The sequence below is a fragment of the Pygocentrus nattereri genome, chromosome 27, assembly GCF_015220715.1.
Source record: "Pygocentrus nattereri isolate fPygNat1 chromosome 27, fPygNat1.pri, whole genome shotgun sequence".
In the NCBI taxonomy this organism is placed as follows: Eukaryota; Metazoa; Chordata; class Actinopteri; order Characiformes; family Serrasalmidae; genus Pygocentrus; species Pygocentrus nattereri.
The window spans coordinates 26,387,591-26,403,025 of record NC_051237.1 but is presented as its reverse complement, the minus strand read 5'-3'; the positions used below and the strand labels follow the sequence as shown (position 1 = coordinate 26,403,025).

Here is a 15,435-nt window from a genome sequence, read left to right as displayed (position 1 = left end):
ACCGCACCTGTAACGCGCCTAGTCTAACATAACCGCACCTGTAACGCGCCTAGTCTAACATAACCGCACCTGTAACGCGCCTAGTCTAACATAACCGCACCTGTAACGCGCCTAGCCTAACATAACAGCACCTGTAACGCGCCTAGCCTAACATAACCGCACCTGTAACGCGCCTAGCCTAACATAACGGCACCTGTAACGCGCCTAGCCTAACATAACCGCACCTGTAACGCGCCTAGCCTAACATAACCGCACCTGTAACGCGCCTAGCCTAACATAACCGCACCTGTAACGCGCCTAGCCTAACATAACCGCACCTGTAACGCGCCTAGCCTAACATAACCGCACCTGTAACGCGCCTAGCCTAACATAACCGCACCTGTAACGCGCCTAGCCTAACATAACCGCACCTGTAACGCGCCTAGCCTAACATAACCGCACCTGTAACGCGCCTAGCCTAACATAACCGCACCTGTAACGCGCCTAGCCTAACATAACCGCACCTGTAACGCGCCTAGTCTAACATAACCGCACCTGTAACGCGCCTAGTCTAACATAACCGCACCTGTAACGCGCCTAGTCTAACATAACCGCACCTGTAACGCGCCTAGCCTAACATAACCGCACCTGTAACGCGCCTAGCCTAACATAACCGCACCTGTAACGCGCCTAGCCTAACATAACCGCACCTGTAACGCGCCTAGTCTAACATAACCGCACCTGTAACGCGCCTAGTCTAACATAACCGCACCTGTAACGCGCCTAGTCTAACATAACCGCACCTGTAACGCGCCTAGCCTAACATAACCGCACCTGTAACGCGCCTAGCCTAACATAACCGCACCTGTAACGCGCCTAGCCTAACATAACCGCACCTGTAACGCGCCTAGCCTAACATAACCGCACCTGTAACGCGCCTAGCCTAACATAACCGCACCTGTAACGCGCCTAGTCTAACATAACCGCACCTGTAACGCGCCTAGCCTAACATAACCGCACCTGTAACGCGCCTAGCCTAACATAACCGCACCTGTAACGCGCCTAGCCTAACATAACCGCACCTGTAACGCGCCTAGCCTAACATAACCGCACCTGTAACGCGCCTAGTCTAACATAACCGCACCTGTAACGCGCCTAGCCTAACATAACCGCACCTGTAACGCGCCTAGCCTAACATAACCGCACCTGTAACGCGCCTAGTCTAACATAACCGCACCTGTAACGCGCCTAGCCTAACATAACCGCACCTGTAACGCGCCTAGTCTAACATAACCGCACCTGTAACAATTTGGGCCCTGAGGTTATATCAGGTTTTAAATCAACACAGAAGATAAAAGATGTTAGTAAATTTGAGGATAACATGAAGGTTAATGGGCTTCACCAGACGTGAGTTCAGCAGCCTCTGAGAGCCGCAGATCTAGATGCAGCGAAAAGGTCATCCAGGTTCATAAGAAGCAGCAGGTTGTATGGGAGGTGCGGCGAGATGGAATCTGCAGTTCGTTTTGTTAACAGCAGACATCTACTGCCCACTTACATCTGTGGTCTGATATGAAACGTGCCTATAAGGTCACGGCAGCTGAAATTGCTTGAGTCAGCCGTGTGTGTAGGAGAGTCTGTTACAGCGCTCTCAGCGGCTCGCTAACTCAGCAGTGTGTGTTTTCACAAACACTGCTGTTGCCAGGTTCTGTGCGTGTGTGTGTGCAGGTTTTCACACATTTCCCGGTCCTTGTTTTGTACAACTTACTTATTTGTTTCATTTTTGAGATTGAGATTGAGGTTTGGGTTGGATTTGAGGTTAGACTTAGAAAACCTGTGTTGTATATAGAAACTTGTATATAATACGTATGGGATGAATTGCAACTAGCTGCTTGCATATATGTAATGTGTAATAAATGCCTTATTGTTATTAAATAGAAATGAGGTATGTACATACAGTACTGGGCAAAACGTTGCAGACCACCCATCGTTTATGTAATGTTCTGTTTTTCAACATCAGGAATAATGAAGAGTGTGTCTGTGTGTGTGTATGTATATATGTATACATACATCTCACACACACACATATATATGTTGTGTGTAAATTTCATGATGAACAGAACCAAAGAAACGACCCAGAATTATTTGGAAAAAAATTCTGGTTAAACTTTTTTTCCTTCTCCTGTGAAGTTCCCGTTTTGGAGAAATGAGGTTTTCTATGTAGGTAATGTACATGTGTGTAATGTAGAATTATATTATTATACATATAATGTTATACATTATATATATATAATGTGCGTGTGGAACTCGCTGCTGTATGAACGAAACTCCATGTCTCCATTTTTCTGTTTTTGGACTTAATTTGAAAATACCTCTTTCCCTTTACGTTGTGTCAAAATGTCACAAGGAATTTTAACCAAAAGAAACGGCCCAAAATGTCTGGTTCCATAGACTTACATGAAAAGTAAAGTGTGTTGTTTCCTTCTCCTGTAAAGTTACCCTTTTGGAGATACAAGGCTTTGCTCTGACAGCAACGACATAAATATATAAATAAATAATCAATCAATAGGCACACACATATACACATACACACACACACACACACACACACACACGTTGTAACATTGTATGAAAACCAGTGTCTGGTATTTTGGTTCTCAGGGCCCTCTGAGGACGACCTGTGGTCATTTCTGGCTCATGATCTGGGAGCAGAGAACCAAAGCGGTGATCATGCTGAACAGAGTGATGGAGAAAGGCTCAGTAAGTGCTGCTAAACAAACACCTGCTGGACACACTGTCTACAGTTTGGGGACACATTGCGTCTTCTTTTAATATCGCTTCAGTTTTAGCACTGGTCAAGTTCAGTTACCCCTAATATAACCTGGGTTATTTCTACGGTTTGAGTTGTAGCACAGGATTAATATAACCTGGGCTATTTCTACGGTTTGATTTGTAGCACAGGATTAATATAACCTGGGCTATTTCTACGGTTTGAGTTGTAGCACAGGATTAATATAACCTGGGCTATTTCTACGGTTTGAGTTGTAGCACAGGATTAATATAACCTGGGCTATTTCTACGGTTTGAGTTGTAGCAAAGGATTAATATAACCTGGGCTATTTCTACGGTTTGAGTTGTAGCACAGGATTAATATAACCTGGGCTATTTCTACGGTTTGAGTTGTAGCACAGGATTAATATAACCTGGGCTATTTCTACGGTTTGAGTTGTAGCACAGGATTAATATAACCTGGGCTATTTCTACGGTTTGAGTTGTAGCACAGGATTAATATAACCTGGGCTATTTCTACGGTTTGATTTGTAGCACAGGATTAATATAACCTGGGCTATTTCTACGGTTTGATTTGTAGCACAGGATTAATATAACCTGGGCTATTTCTACGGTTTGATTTATAGCACAGGATTAAATTAACCTGGGCTATTTCTGCAATTTGATTTGTAGCACAGGATTAATATAACCTGGGCTATTTCTACGGTTTGATTTGTAGCACAGGATTAATATAACCTGGGCTATTTCTACGGTTTGATTTGTAGCACAGGATTAATATAACCTGGGCTATTTCTACGGTTTGAATTGTAGCACAGGATTAATATAACCTGGGCTATTTCTACGGTTTGATTTGTAGCACAGGATTAATATAACCTGGGCTATTTCTACGGTTTGATTTGTAGCACAGGATTAATATAACCTGGGCTATTTCTACGGTTTGATTTGTAGCACAGGATTAATATAACCTGGGCTATTTCTACGGTTTGATTTGTAGCACAGGATTAATATAACCTGGGCTATTTCTACGGTTTGATTTGTAGCACAGGATTAATATAACCTGGGCTATTTCTACGGTTTGATTTATAGCACAGGATTAAATTAACCTGGGCTATTTCTGCAATTTGATTTGTAGCACAGGATTAATATAACCTGGGCTATTTCTACGGTTTGAGTTGTAGCACAGGATTAATATAACCTGGGCTATTTCTGCGATTTGATTTGTAGCACAGGATTAATATAACCTGTGCTATTTCTACGGTTTGATTTATAGCACAGTATTAATATAACCTGGGCTATTTCTACGGTTTGAGTTGTAGCACAGGATTAATATAACCTGGGCTATTTCTGCAATTTGATTTGTAGCACAGGATTAATATAACCTGGGCTATTTCTGCAATTTGATTTGTAGCACAGGATTAATATAACCTGGGCTATTTCTGCAATTTGATTTGTAGCACAGGATTAATATAACCTGGGCTATTTCTACGGTTTGATTTGTAGCACAGGATTAATATAACCTGGGCTATTTCTACGGTTTGATTTGTAGCACAGGATTAATATAACCTGGGCTATTTCTACGGTTTGATTTGTAGCACAGGATTAATATAACCTGGGCTATTTCTACGGTTTGATTTGTAGCACAGGATTAATATAACCTGGGTTATATTACACAGCCCATAAATTGCTGCCAGGGCAGGTATAAAATTGAGAAACGCTGCTGTGACATGACTTCAACCCACCTACTCATGGAAAGATAAATCCCGTCCACACAGCACTTAAGTAAGAATTCCTGCGAAGGGAACGTTTATAGTAAAGCAACTCTGTGCTAATGCTGTGGGTATTTCTCTCCAGCACAGCTTCAAGTTAAAGAATCGGCTTTAAGCGTCGTCTTTGCTATGAAGAGCAGATTTGGTCTAAATGAGGATTTGAGGGTTTCCTGTTAACACATTAAGAGTCTTTTGTCCCAGAGGTAGTTTAAACACCCTAATGACATCAGAACGGGGACACAAATGTCAAATGGTGGCAGAAATATTTTGAAAAGCTTGATGTTGCTTTTGACGAGCTATGTGCATTTTAATGGTTTCAATGCAGTTTTGAAAACTCGCAAAACTGAGTTGGGCTTGGTGTAAAAAAAAAAATAATAAAATAATAAAAAGGGGGAATAAAATAAATAAAATAAAGAGAAACATGAAAAATAAAAATAACGTTTACCACAAAAAAGTTCCAGAAATGTTCAAAATCAAATACAGACCCCAGAATTAAAAATCAAATCCTAAAAATATGGAAACCATTGCATCCCGTGTGTGTGTGTGTGTGTGTGTGTGTGTTGTGGCACTCAGAGGTCAGATAAGGCTGTTTTGTCTCTTCTGATTCAGCTTGGTTACTCTGGAGATCTTAGATAAGGCTGAATGTAACAGCCCTTGTGGTTTCAGTGGGTGGGGGGCATTTCACAGCCAGACGTTTTGCACTTTGAGGCCAACAAAATACATTTTTCACATTTAACAGACCAGAGAGAGCTGTGCTTTTTGCTGTGCTTAATTTTCTGTTTTATAGCAGTAACACAAGAGTAAGAAAGAAGAGAAACTGAAATGACATGAAGCACCTCATGAATACCAATCTGACAAAACATCAGCTTTCACAGAAGAACAGAAGAGTAGTGTTATGAAAGCGCTCTCAGAACATGTAAGGGCAGCGCCTGAACTGATGTGGGAAAACTTCTTCCTGGATGGAGGACAAAAGGATGCAGTGGGTGGAAAACGAGTTGAAATTCTTCATCATATTTCAGTTCTGCACAATCCTTATACTGTTATACCACAAATGAGCTCCGGTAACGTCGTACGTTCAGAGTTCACCGTTTCTGTGATGCCACAAGAACCACCTCATTTACATGCGTCTGCCTACAGCAGCTCCACCGACTCACACTGAAGTTTTAAGGAGTATTTCAGCTCTGAGTGCTTTTCGAATGAGACACAGCCAATAAGAGCAGAGCCCATTTTAATATGTCAGTCTTAAAGAAATGGTAACTCAGGCAGCCTGTTTAATTGTCAGAGACAAAGAGAGGCTGGACAGAAGGCCTGGAAAAAATGAATTATGACTGCTTTTGGTCCATAAAACCACACAAATGTAAAGTGGGTGTCAAGGGAAAAATAAAATAGAAGAAAAATGTAGAATATGGCCCCTTTTAGTTGCCACTGGACTCTGGAGCAGTGGAAACATATTCTGTGGAGTGGTGAATCAGTTTATCCATCTGTCAGTCTGATGGACGAGTCTGCCAGGAGAACGTCACCTGCCTGACTGGGCTGTGCCAGCTGTAAAGTTTGGTGGAGGGGGGATCATGGTGTGGGGTTGTTTTTCAGGAGTTGGGCTCGGCTACTTAGTTCCAGTGAAAGGAACTCTTAAAGCTTCAGCACCAAGAGATTTTGGACAATTTCACGCTCCCAACTTTGTGGGAACAGTTTGGGGACGGCCCCTTCCTGCTCCAACATGACTGTGCACCAGTGCACAAAGCAGGTCCATAAAGACTGGATGAGCCAGTTTGGTGTGGAAGAACTTGACTGGCCTGCACAGAGTCCTGACCTCAACCCCATAGAACCCCTTTGGGATGAATTAGAGCGGAGACTGTGAGCCAGGCCTTCTCGTCCAACATCAGTGTCTGACCTCACAAATGGTCTTCTGGAAGAACGGTCAGAAATTTCCATAAACACTCCTAACCCTTGTGGAAAGCCTTCCCAGAAGAGTTGAAGCTGTTATAGCTGCAAAGGGGGACCGACTCCGTATTAATGTGTATGGATTTAGAATGGGATTTCATGAAAGCACCTGTAGGTGTCCCAATGCTTTTGTTCATATATTGTATAAAAATAGGTTTACTTTGGCATCTAAAATGGTTTTATTTGAAAATAGACCATGATGTATAATTATAGAAACTGAACATTTGGCCATGCTGCCCACGTTTTCTGACATTTGACATTATGGCTGTTGTGCTGCATGCAGTCTGTCATCAGTCTGTAGTTTTGAAGTGAACGATGCATTGATTTTCCGTAATTGACATTATTAATGACTGATGGCTGCAGGCCTGTTAAAGCTGAAGGCGGCACAGCAGAGCTCTCCGATGTAGAGCGCTCTGCTTTCGCTCAGATCAGTGGCCTGGTAGACTGAATTAATGTAATTGTGTTCGTGAGAGGTTGAGTTAATTCCAGGACACAGAGACTAATAGATATTGTAGATTGGGGTCAGGCAGGGTAAAACCGTGCTTTAGATATATGAAGTGCTTGTCGTGTGATTTTTGGCTTGGTTTTTAATTCATGCTAAATCGGGACCTGCATAGCAGTAATGAGTTACATCACTGATCATTTGGATCCAGTGTAGAGCTGTGAGAGAAAACTGAAAATATCAGAAGATTTTAATGCAGTGAGTGCTTAATCTCTTTTAGGATGTAAACGGTTCGCATCATGAGGTGGAACTAGAAATGTACATTTACACAGTGGTGCCTTGAAAGTTTGAGAAACCTTTCGAATTTTCTATATTTCTGCATAAATTTGACCTAAAACATCATCAGATTTTCCTGGTCCTAAAAGTAGATGAAGAGAACCCAGTTAAACAAATGACACAAAAATATTATCCTGGTCATTTGTTTATTGAGGAAAATGATCCAATATTACGTATTTGTGAGCGGCAAAAGTCTGTGAACCTTTGCTTTCAGTGTCTGGTGTGACCCCCCCGGTGCAGCAATAACTGCAACCAAACATTTCCGGTAACTGTTGATCAGTCCTGCAGAGCAGCTTGGAGGAATTTTAGCCCATTCCTCCGTACAGAGCAACGTCAACTCTGGGATGTTGGTGGGTTTCCTCACATTAACTGCTCGCTTCAGGTCCTTCCACAGCATTTTCATGGGATTAAGGTCAGGACTTTGACTCGGCCATTCCAAAACATTAACTTTATTCTTCTTTAACCTTCTTTGGTAGAACAACTTGTGTGCTTAGGGACGTTGTCTTGCTGCATGACCCACCTTCTCTTGAGATTCAGTTCATGGAGAGATGTCCTGACGTTTTCCTTAGGATTCTCTAATATAATTCAGAATTCATTGTTCTATCAATGATGGGAAGCCATCCTGGCCCAGATGCAGCAAAACAGGCCCAAACCATGATACTGCCACCACCATGTTTCACAGATGGGACAAGGTTCTTATGCAGGAATGCATGTTTTCCTTTCTCCAAACATAACGCTTTTCATTTAAACCAAAAAGTTCTATTTTGGTCTCATCCGTCCACAAAACATTCTTCCAGTAGCCTTCTGGCTTGTCCACGTGATCTTTGTACTGGACTGCAGTTTGCTAATGTTCTTTTTGGAGAGCAGTGGCTTCTTCTTGCAACCCTGCCATGCACACTGTTGTTGTTCAGTGTTCTCCTGATGGTGGACTCATGAACATTAACATTAGCCAAATTGAGAGAGGCGTTCAGTTATTTAGAAGTTACCCTGGGGTCCTTTGTGACCTCGCCGACTATTTCACGCCTGGCTCTTGGAGTGATCTTTGTTGGTCGACCACTCCTGGGGAGAGAAACAATGGTCTTGAAAATCACCAATCCACAGTTAGACAGACTGTGTACAAATGGAGGGAGTCCAAACTCTTTGGAGATGGTTTTGTAACCTTTTCCAGCCTGAAGAGCATCAACAACTCTTTTTCTGAGGTCCTCAGAAATCTCCTAGAGATGGTTGTGCGTGAAAATCGCAGCAGATAAGCAGTTTCTGAAATACTCAGACCAGCCCGTCTGGCACCAACAACCACGCCACGTTCAAAGCCCCTTGAAACCCCTTTCTTCCCCGTTCTGATGCTCGGTCTGCACTTCAGCAAGTCGTCTTGACCACCTCTACATGCCTAAATGCAGTGAGCTGCGGCCGTGTGATTGGCTGATTAGCTATTTGTGTTAACAAGCAACTGAACAGGTGTACCTAATAAAGTGGCTGCTGAGTGTATATAGGAAATCTAGCTTAAGCTAATGAGTCCCAGTGAGTGGCCAGTGAGTGTGTGTGTGTGTGTGTGTGTGTGTATGTAGAGTCCTGACCTCAACCCTGTAGAACACCTTTGGGAGGAATTAGAGACTGTGAGCCAGGCCTGCTCGTCCAACGTCGATGTCTGACCTCACGAATGCGCTTCCGTATGAACGGGCAAAAATTCCCACAGACATGCACCAAAATCTTGTAGGACCACTTCCCAGAAGAGTGGAAGCTGTTATAGCTGTAAAGGGGGACCGACTCCGTAGTAATGTGTATGGATTTAGAATGCGATTTCATGAAAGCACCTGTAGGTGTCCCAATGCTTTTGTTCATATATTGTATAAAAATAGGTTTACTTTGGCATCTAAAATGGTTTTATTTGAAAATAGACCATGATGTATAATTATAGAAACTGAACATTTGGCCATGCTGCCCACTTGTACAGCCGGACTCACAACATGCTTTACTTTTAATGTAAGTCAATGGAACCAGACTTAGTAATCTTGTTCTATTTCTTTGGTCCATTCGTCGTGAAATTTGCACACAATGTAAAGAACAGGCATTTTCAGATGATGTCAGAAACGGAAAAACATGAGAGATGAAGTTTTGTTCTGAGAACAGCTATATATATATATATATATATATATATATATATATATATATATAGCATTTCATATTTCTCCCAGGGGTCCAGTGATGTCATTTCCGTTGTTACTTTATCTTTAATAGTGACGTATGTGAATGAGCTCTGTTCTGATCCAGCCAGCAGTCCAGGCTGAAACCCGTCTTGTAAGCTCAGTGTGAATGGGTACAGCCAAACTGCAGTGTTTATATACAGCACCAAACACTAGACACTTTTCTCTGAAACGGACCACCTAACTCTTTCATACAGCCGTATGCAAATGTTTGGGTGCCCTGACCAAACATCCTTTGTTGATTTTTCTAGGTGAATACAAGTTGACACATCCTCTACAGAGAGCGCACTTAAAGGGCAGAATCGTCTGCAGAATTCAGAGGTTGAGATATAAATGAAGTCACTCGCAGTGGTTTTATGTGAAATGGTTCATCTCAGATTTCTTTAAAGTGGTTGATGGGAACCAGGGGGCCCAATTTTTACAGCACAGATACAGCCTTTTTTTGTGCACACGGGGATAAAACTATGTAAAAAAAAAAAAAAAGTCCCAACTTTTACATAATCCACGTTTAGTTTTCTCCCAGTGTGTTAAGTCTAGTATATAAGTAGTACGTGTGCATTAAATTGTGCAGGAGTCCGTCTCTGTTAGGTCATATGGACTGTATGGACTCTGTGTGGACATTGTAAGCAATGTTTACGTAGTACAACTTTTATTTTGGGAAAAATTATAAAAGAAACTTCATTTTTATTTTTCTTTGATATGGGGAAACGCTAGTCAGCAGGTGTTTTCTGGCCTGTTCGCCAGTCTTTCTCAGGGCTGCGTCTTCATCTTCAGCCAGCTAGCTTTCATCACTATTCATCACTGTTCGTTACTGTTGCAGGAAAAGTGTGCGCAGTACTGGCCGACGCAGGAAGAGCACGAGATGTCGTTCCGCGACACGCGCTTTGTGGTGAGGCTGCTATCAGAAGACGTTAAGTCCTACTACACCACCCGGCTGCTGGAGCTGCAGAACGCAAACGTGAGTGTCTCTTCTGTAACATTCAGAACTGAACCAGAACCAGGACCCTTGTTTACTGTAGAACAGTGTCACTTACAAGGAGTCTGTCTTGGCTGCAGTTCACATTGAAGAGCATGTTTCAAAATTCCTCCATTGATCTGATCCTTCAGATGTAAACGGAGAGGTCCAGAGGGTTTGGTGTGAAATGGTTCAGACGTCTTTACAGTGGTGGTGAAAGGAACCAGGTGTTGCCATGACTACAGCACAGATATAGACATGTTATTTACCATCTAGAACCACCAGAGAACCTACACGAGTCTTCTGAGTTCATATGGAATGTTGATGATGGAAAACAGTGGAAAATCTGGAATACTGAGTTTTCTTTGGGGACTATTTTGCCGCACAGCGCCCTGCATGTCTCCCTCCACCATGAATGGAGTTGAAGTTCTCTAAACTCTCAGAAAACAGCGTCTCAGTCATCAGGCAGTGAATTCAGAACCAGTTCATGTAGGAACTTTCTGTGAGCAGGTTTTAGAGGGACGTCTGGTTCCTATCACCACCACTGTGAACAGCTCTGACTCGGTCAGTTTATCTAGAACGGAGCGTTTCACTCTGAACGGCTCTTCTTAACCACTTAATTGTTAAGAAATTTAGAAATGTGCTTCTTTTAACTAAATGTATAATCTATATCTCAAATGCAAATGCATTAAAATCTTTAATCTTTAAATCTTCGTAATAACTTTGTCATATAAATAATTTAAGCCCAAGGCCTAGAAAAGCTTCTGCATACAGGCTGTGTTACTCATATCGACTAGGAGGCGATAATGCAGACAGCTATATATACAACATGAGAACAAAAATAAAGGAACCAACAAAGCAGAGATGTACGACCTTGGAACAAACTTTTCTTTTTTAACTTTGTTTTGAATCTTACTATCCTGAGTTACTACTGTTTCAGCTCGCCAGCGATAAGGGTTACTACAATACCGCACGTAAAAATAATTTTCACTCTGATGTGTAAGATCTAGAATCTTTTCACCATTCGCCAAACTAAACGGGCTGTAAGGAGCTTCACAGACCGGCTGGAACAAAACAACATTAATACTGATCTGGACAAACTGACCAAACTGAGCTGAACCTGATATTGGGTCAGTTTTATGGCTCAGTCTGATTTGGTCCGACTCTGAAGATCAGACACGTCTGGCGAATGGTGTTGGGTTCATTTCTGGCTGATTCCAGGTTGTTCAGCTGTTCTTCTGTCTCAGCTGCCGACTGAAAAGCTGCTCAGTGTTGACGACAATTTGGGAATTTAGTGTAAGGAGCTGGAGAACGAACTGCCGGCTGAGCAGCGAGTGGGCGGAGCTCGTTACTCTGATGTAGCAACAAGCTGCTCGTTAAGGAGCTCTAATTAGGAGGAAGGAGCTGAACATTAAAACATATTAAAGCCGCGTTCACGGCCAGTTTATTCATTTCTTACTGTATTTATTTAACTGCTGTATTAAAGCAGTAGAGCACTCGAGGAGGGAGTTATCACCAGTAACATCACGGCTGTGATGATCTACGGCCACCAGATCACAGCCGGGAAGTTATTTCACGATAACACGCTCCCTCTCGGGTTCTACTGCTTAAGTAATCGGATTACATCATAAGACAATGGTGTGGCGGTGAAACTGGGTCAGAAACCCTGCCTTAGTTAAACTTGCTTCATGAGACGGACCGCAACTGAACAACAACCAGTAACCACACAAACCTCATAGTAACGAGTAGCTGATTGGCTGGCGGCTCATTACGACATCATCTTACATTATTGATCTAATTTTAGCATTTTTATTATTGTTTTATGTTTCTTTATTATAGTTTATCTTTAGAATGAAGTCAAATAAAATAATTGTACTCAGTCCAGTACATGGTGATGCGTTCATTGAATTCTGGAAGAGCTGTTGTAGATGTTATTTTATTAATTTTACTGCATTCGAAGCCCTTCAGAAACAAATGCGTTTCTCTGTAATGCTGATCCAGATAACTCTACAGCTCTAATTTCTACAATTTATAAACCTGCATCAGCAGATACGTGTGAGAAACATCAGATCTCAGTATTGGCACACAATTATCATATCGGTGCGCCCCTATAAGCTGTATGCTTGGTGTTGTATATGTGCCAGGTGAGGACTTCAGGCATATTCGTTACACGTATGGTATATAATTGGCTGGTTTGTCTTTTCAGACGGGGGAGAGGAGAGAGATCTACCACTTTCATTACACAACATGGCCAGACTTTGGCGTTCCAGAGTCCCCGGCGTCTTTCCTGAACTTCCTCTTTAAGGTGCGGGAGTCTGGCTCTTTGGGGACGGATCATGGGCCAGCAGTCGTCCACTGCAGCGCGGGAATCGGCCGATCCGGAACGTTCTCTCTGGTCGACACCTGTCTTGTACTGGTGAGGCTGAACAACACGTGCAGTACTGTGTAAAAGTCTTGTCTGTGGGCCTACACCGCCCGATTTTTAGCCCCGATTTGCCCCTTGCGACAAATTTTTACAGTCCGAAGCAGTTTTCCAGGTCAGGAGCTTGATCGGAAGTGACTGACCGTGCAGATGATCTCTAGTGTGAGAGGAAAAATTGGTGAATCTTTCTCCCTCCAATCAAACTGAAGTGATCAGGGGCTCTCCGAAAATGACCCAGCATGTTGGATGTTTATGACTTAATGTTCACGAGTCCTGCAGTGTGAGAAGGAGAGATTTACTCAGCGAGTGATTCAGACAGCCGGAAGAGCGGAGACGTGCCAAGAGACGCCCCTGAACAGCGGAGACAGAGGAGCTGCGTGTAGAACAGGCAGATTGGAGCCGATATCATGTTTATAACGTTGGTCCAGACGTCAAAACACTCCGGTTTCAGCTCAGCTGCCAGGTTGTAGTGAAATGTCTCCAGCTCTCACTGTAACATCAGCGCTTCTCACCTCATATTCACCACCAGTTTGCGCCTAAAAGCCCAAACAGGTCCAGTGAGCTCTGCTCTGTGTGATCTGAGGAGATCTGGGAGTTTGGGTTCTTATTCGTAGCCCAAACCTGTTACATGTGTTATTTGCTCTGTCGTCTAGTCTGAGGGTCTCACGACAAAAAGACACGAAATTCTGTGACAAACTGACATTAAATGTGTGATGCTGTCCTTTGTGGAAACCAGTCTTTTAGTGACGCTCCCCAGCCAAAAAACCTGTACCAGCTGTTTATCTGGGCAGAAAGTGTGATTTCTTCCAGTGATAACAGCAAAGAACCGTATAACATTAGGAGAAATACAAACAGTACAGTGAAATCAGTTTACCTGTTTCCCGGGAAAGCTACTGATACGCTGGTTAGAGGAACACGGATCTGGCTCCTGACTTCTGGCTGCGCCCGAGCCGTCACATGGATCTGTTCAATTCATTTAGCTGATTTAAGTTAATGAAGGAGTGATTTAGATAAACCAGGTGATGCATGAAGACTGTAAATACTGGACTTCCTCAGGGAGAGCTCTGGATAAGGTTAAGCTGATTCCCTCACTGAGGCAGGACAGGTTTATTTATTAGTACCTTTCATGCACTGCGGTCATTCAAAGTGCTTTACAAATGAGGAAATACAGAGTCATTAAAAACGTGATTAAAACAGGAGATTTAAAGGGATTCGATGACATTCAAATCATACTAGACACTAAATTTGCATAATTTAAAATCAAATTAAATGTTTAAAAGTTAGATTAGGATAACGAAGTGCTGTTACGGAGGAAAAGGGGCTAGAAGCACGAAGAGTGTTTAAACTGAGCTGAGAGCTGCTCAAACAGGAGCGTTTTGAGCCTGGATTTAAGCGTCCAGTGTCCTTCTGACGCTCTCTGTCCACTGGGTCCATGCAAGGGCAGAACTTCACCTTCTGACTAAGTCACTAGTTCCTGATGATCTAGTCAGTAGAAATAATACACACGTAAACGCTTACTGACCAGATACATGGCTTTAACGGTACAGTATGCAGAAAAACACGTCATGCATGAAGGTGGGGCGAAATGAAGCAAATGGGTCGTTCTCAGTTTGCAGTGGGAAATCAGGTGGATAGATTTTTATAAATCCATTTATTTCACTCCAAAACTGAAGAATCTTAACATGTCCATTAACATGTCCTATTGTCTCCATTATAATATGTATGCAAAAAGGAGAAATTAATTCCAGACATACTTTACAGTCACTGGTGTTGTAGGAATGTGGTGTGACACCAGTGACGGTGACACCAGTGACAGTGACTCCAGTGACGTTCTGGTTAAAACTGAGGATTCTGTAAACTGGCTGGCTCGTTGGCTGATCAGGTGACCTTGTGTATTTAATATTAGTAGTAAAAATTATATATAAAATGACCTTATTTTGACAAAAATGTAATTACCCAGCCATTAAAGCACCGGTGAATCAGACGTTGTGAGCTGCCTGATAGACAAAATAATTAATAAATTAATGAGGTAGAGTGAGCGAGTGTGACTTGCCCTCTGAGGCCTCGAGACGCTTCCTCTCTGATGAGCCTCGACCCAAAGAGGCAGTTTAATGGAGCTGAAAATGCTGTGATAGAATGTAAAATAAGAGTCCTGATAACAGCAGTGACCAAAATCACCGTGACAAATCAATTTTTTAAAATAAAACAACCTATTTTTTAAATGCAGTGCAACATTAATGATATTCATGTTTACTTTTTTATATGTTTTATACAAAAGCCTAAGTGAAGCCTCTTAAAATATCAGAGAATCATAAGGGAGATGTGTTATTTAATCTTAGGTCAACTGTGTAAGTGTACATACCGACTTTTGGAGCCGTGACTAATATTTTAAGTGTCTTTTTAAGCCCTGCCGCCTTTGTGTCATGGTTTCTCCCCCAAATGGAGAACGACCCGCATAGTATAATTGTAAATGTGCAAAATTAAAGCTTATGGTACATGAGAAAAAGTTAAATAAGAGGTTAAATGAATAAATGTCTGGATCACTCTTAGTGGAGTCGTAGCACTAAGGTTTGAAGCTAAAATTAATTTTTGTTGATTTTTATTTT

The 15,435-nt window shown here is 42.3% G+C and overlaps 1 protein-coding gene across 1 annotated transcript in view; it reads left to right on the top strand.

The window, feature by feature from the left end:
* The window catches only part of ptpn2b (protein tyrosine phosphatase non-receptor type 2b), a 53,874-nt gene that overhangs the window by 9,124 nt on the left and 29,315 nt on the right, over positions 1-15,435 (top strand). The window contains exons 4-6 of the mRNA XM_017716929.2: positions 2,638-2,736; positions 10,273-10,410; positions 12,614-12,823. Of these exons, the coding sequence (XP_017572418.2) occupies positions 2,638-2,736; positions 10,273-10,410; positions 12,614-12,823 (447 nt within the window). The remainder of the gene's footprint in view (positions 1-2,637; positions 2,737-10,272; positions 10,411-12,613; positions 12,824-15,435) is intronic.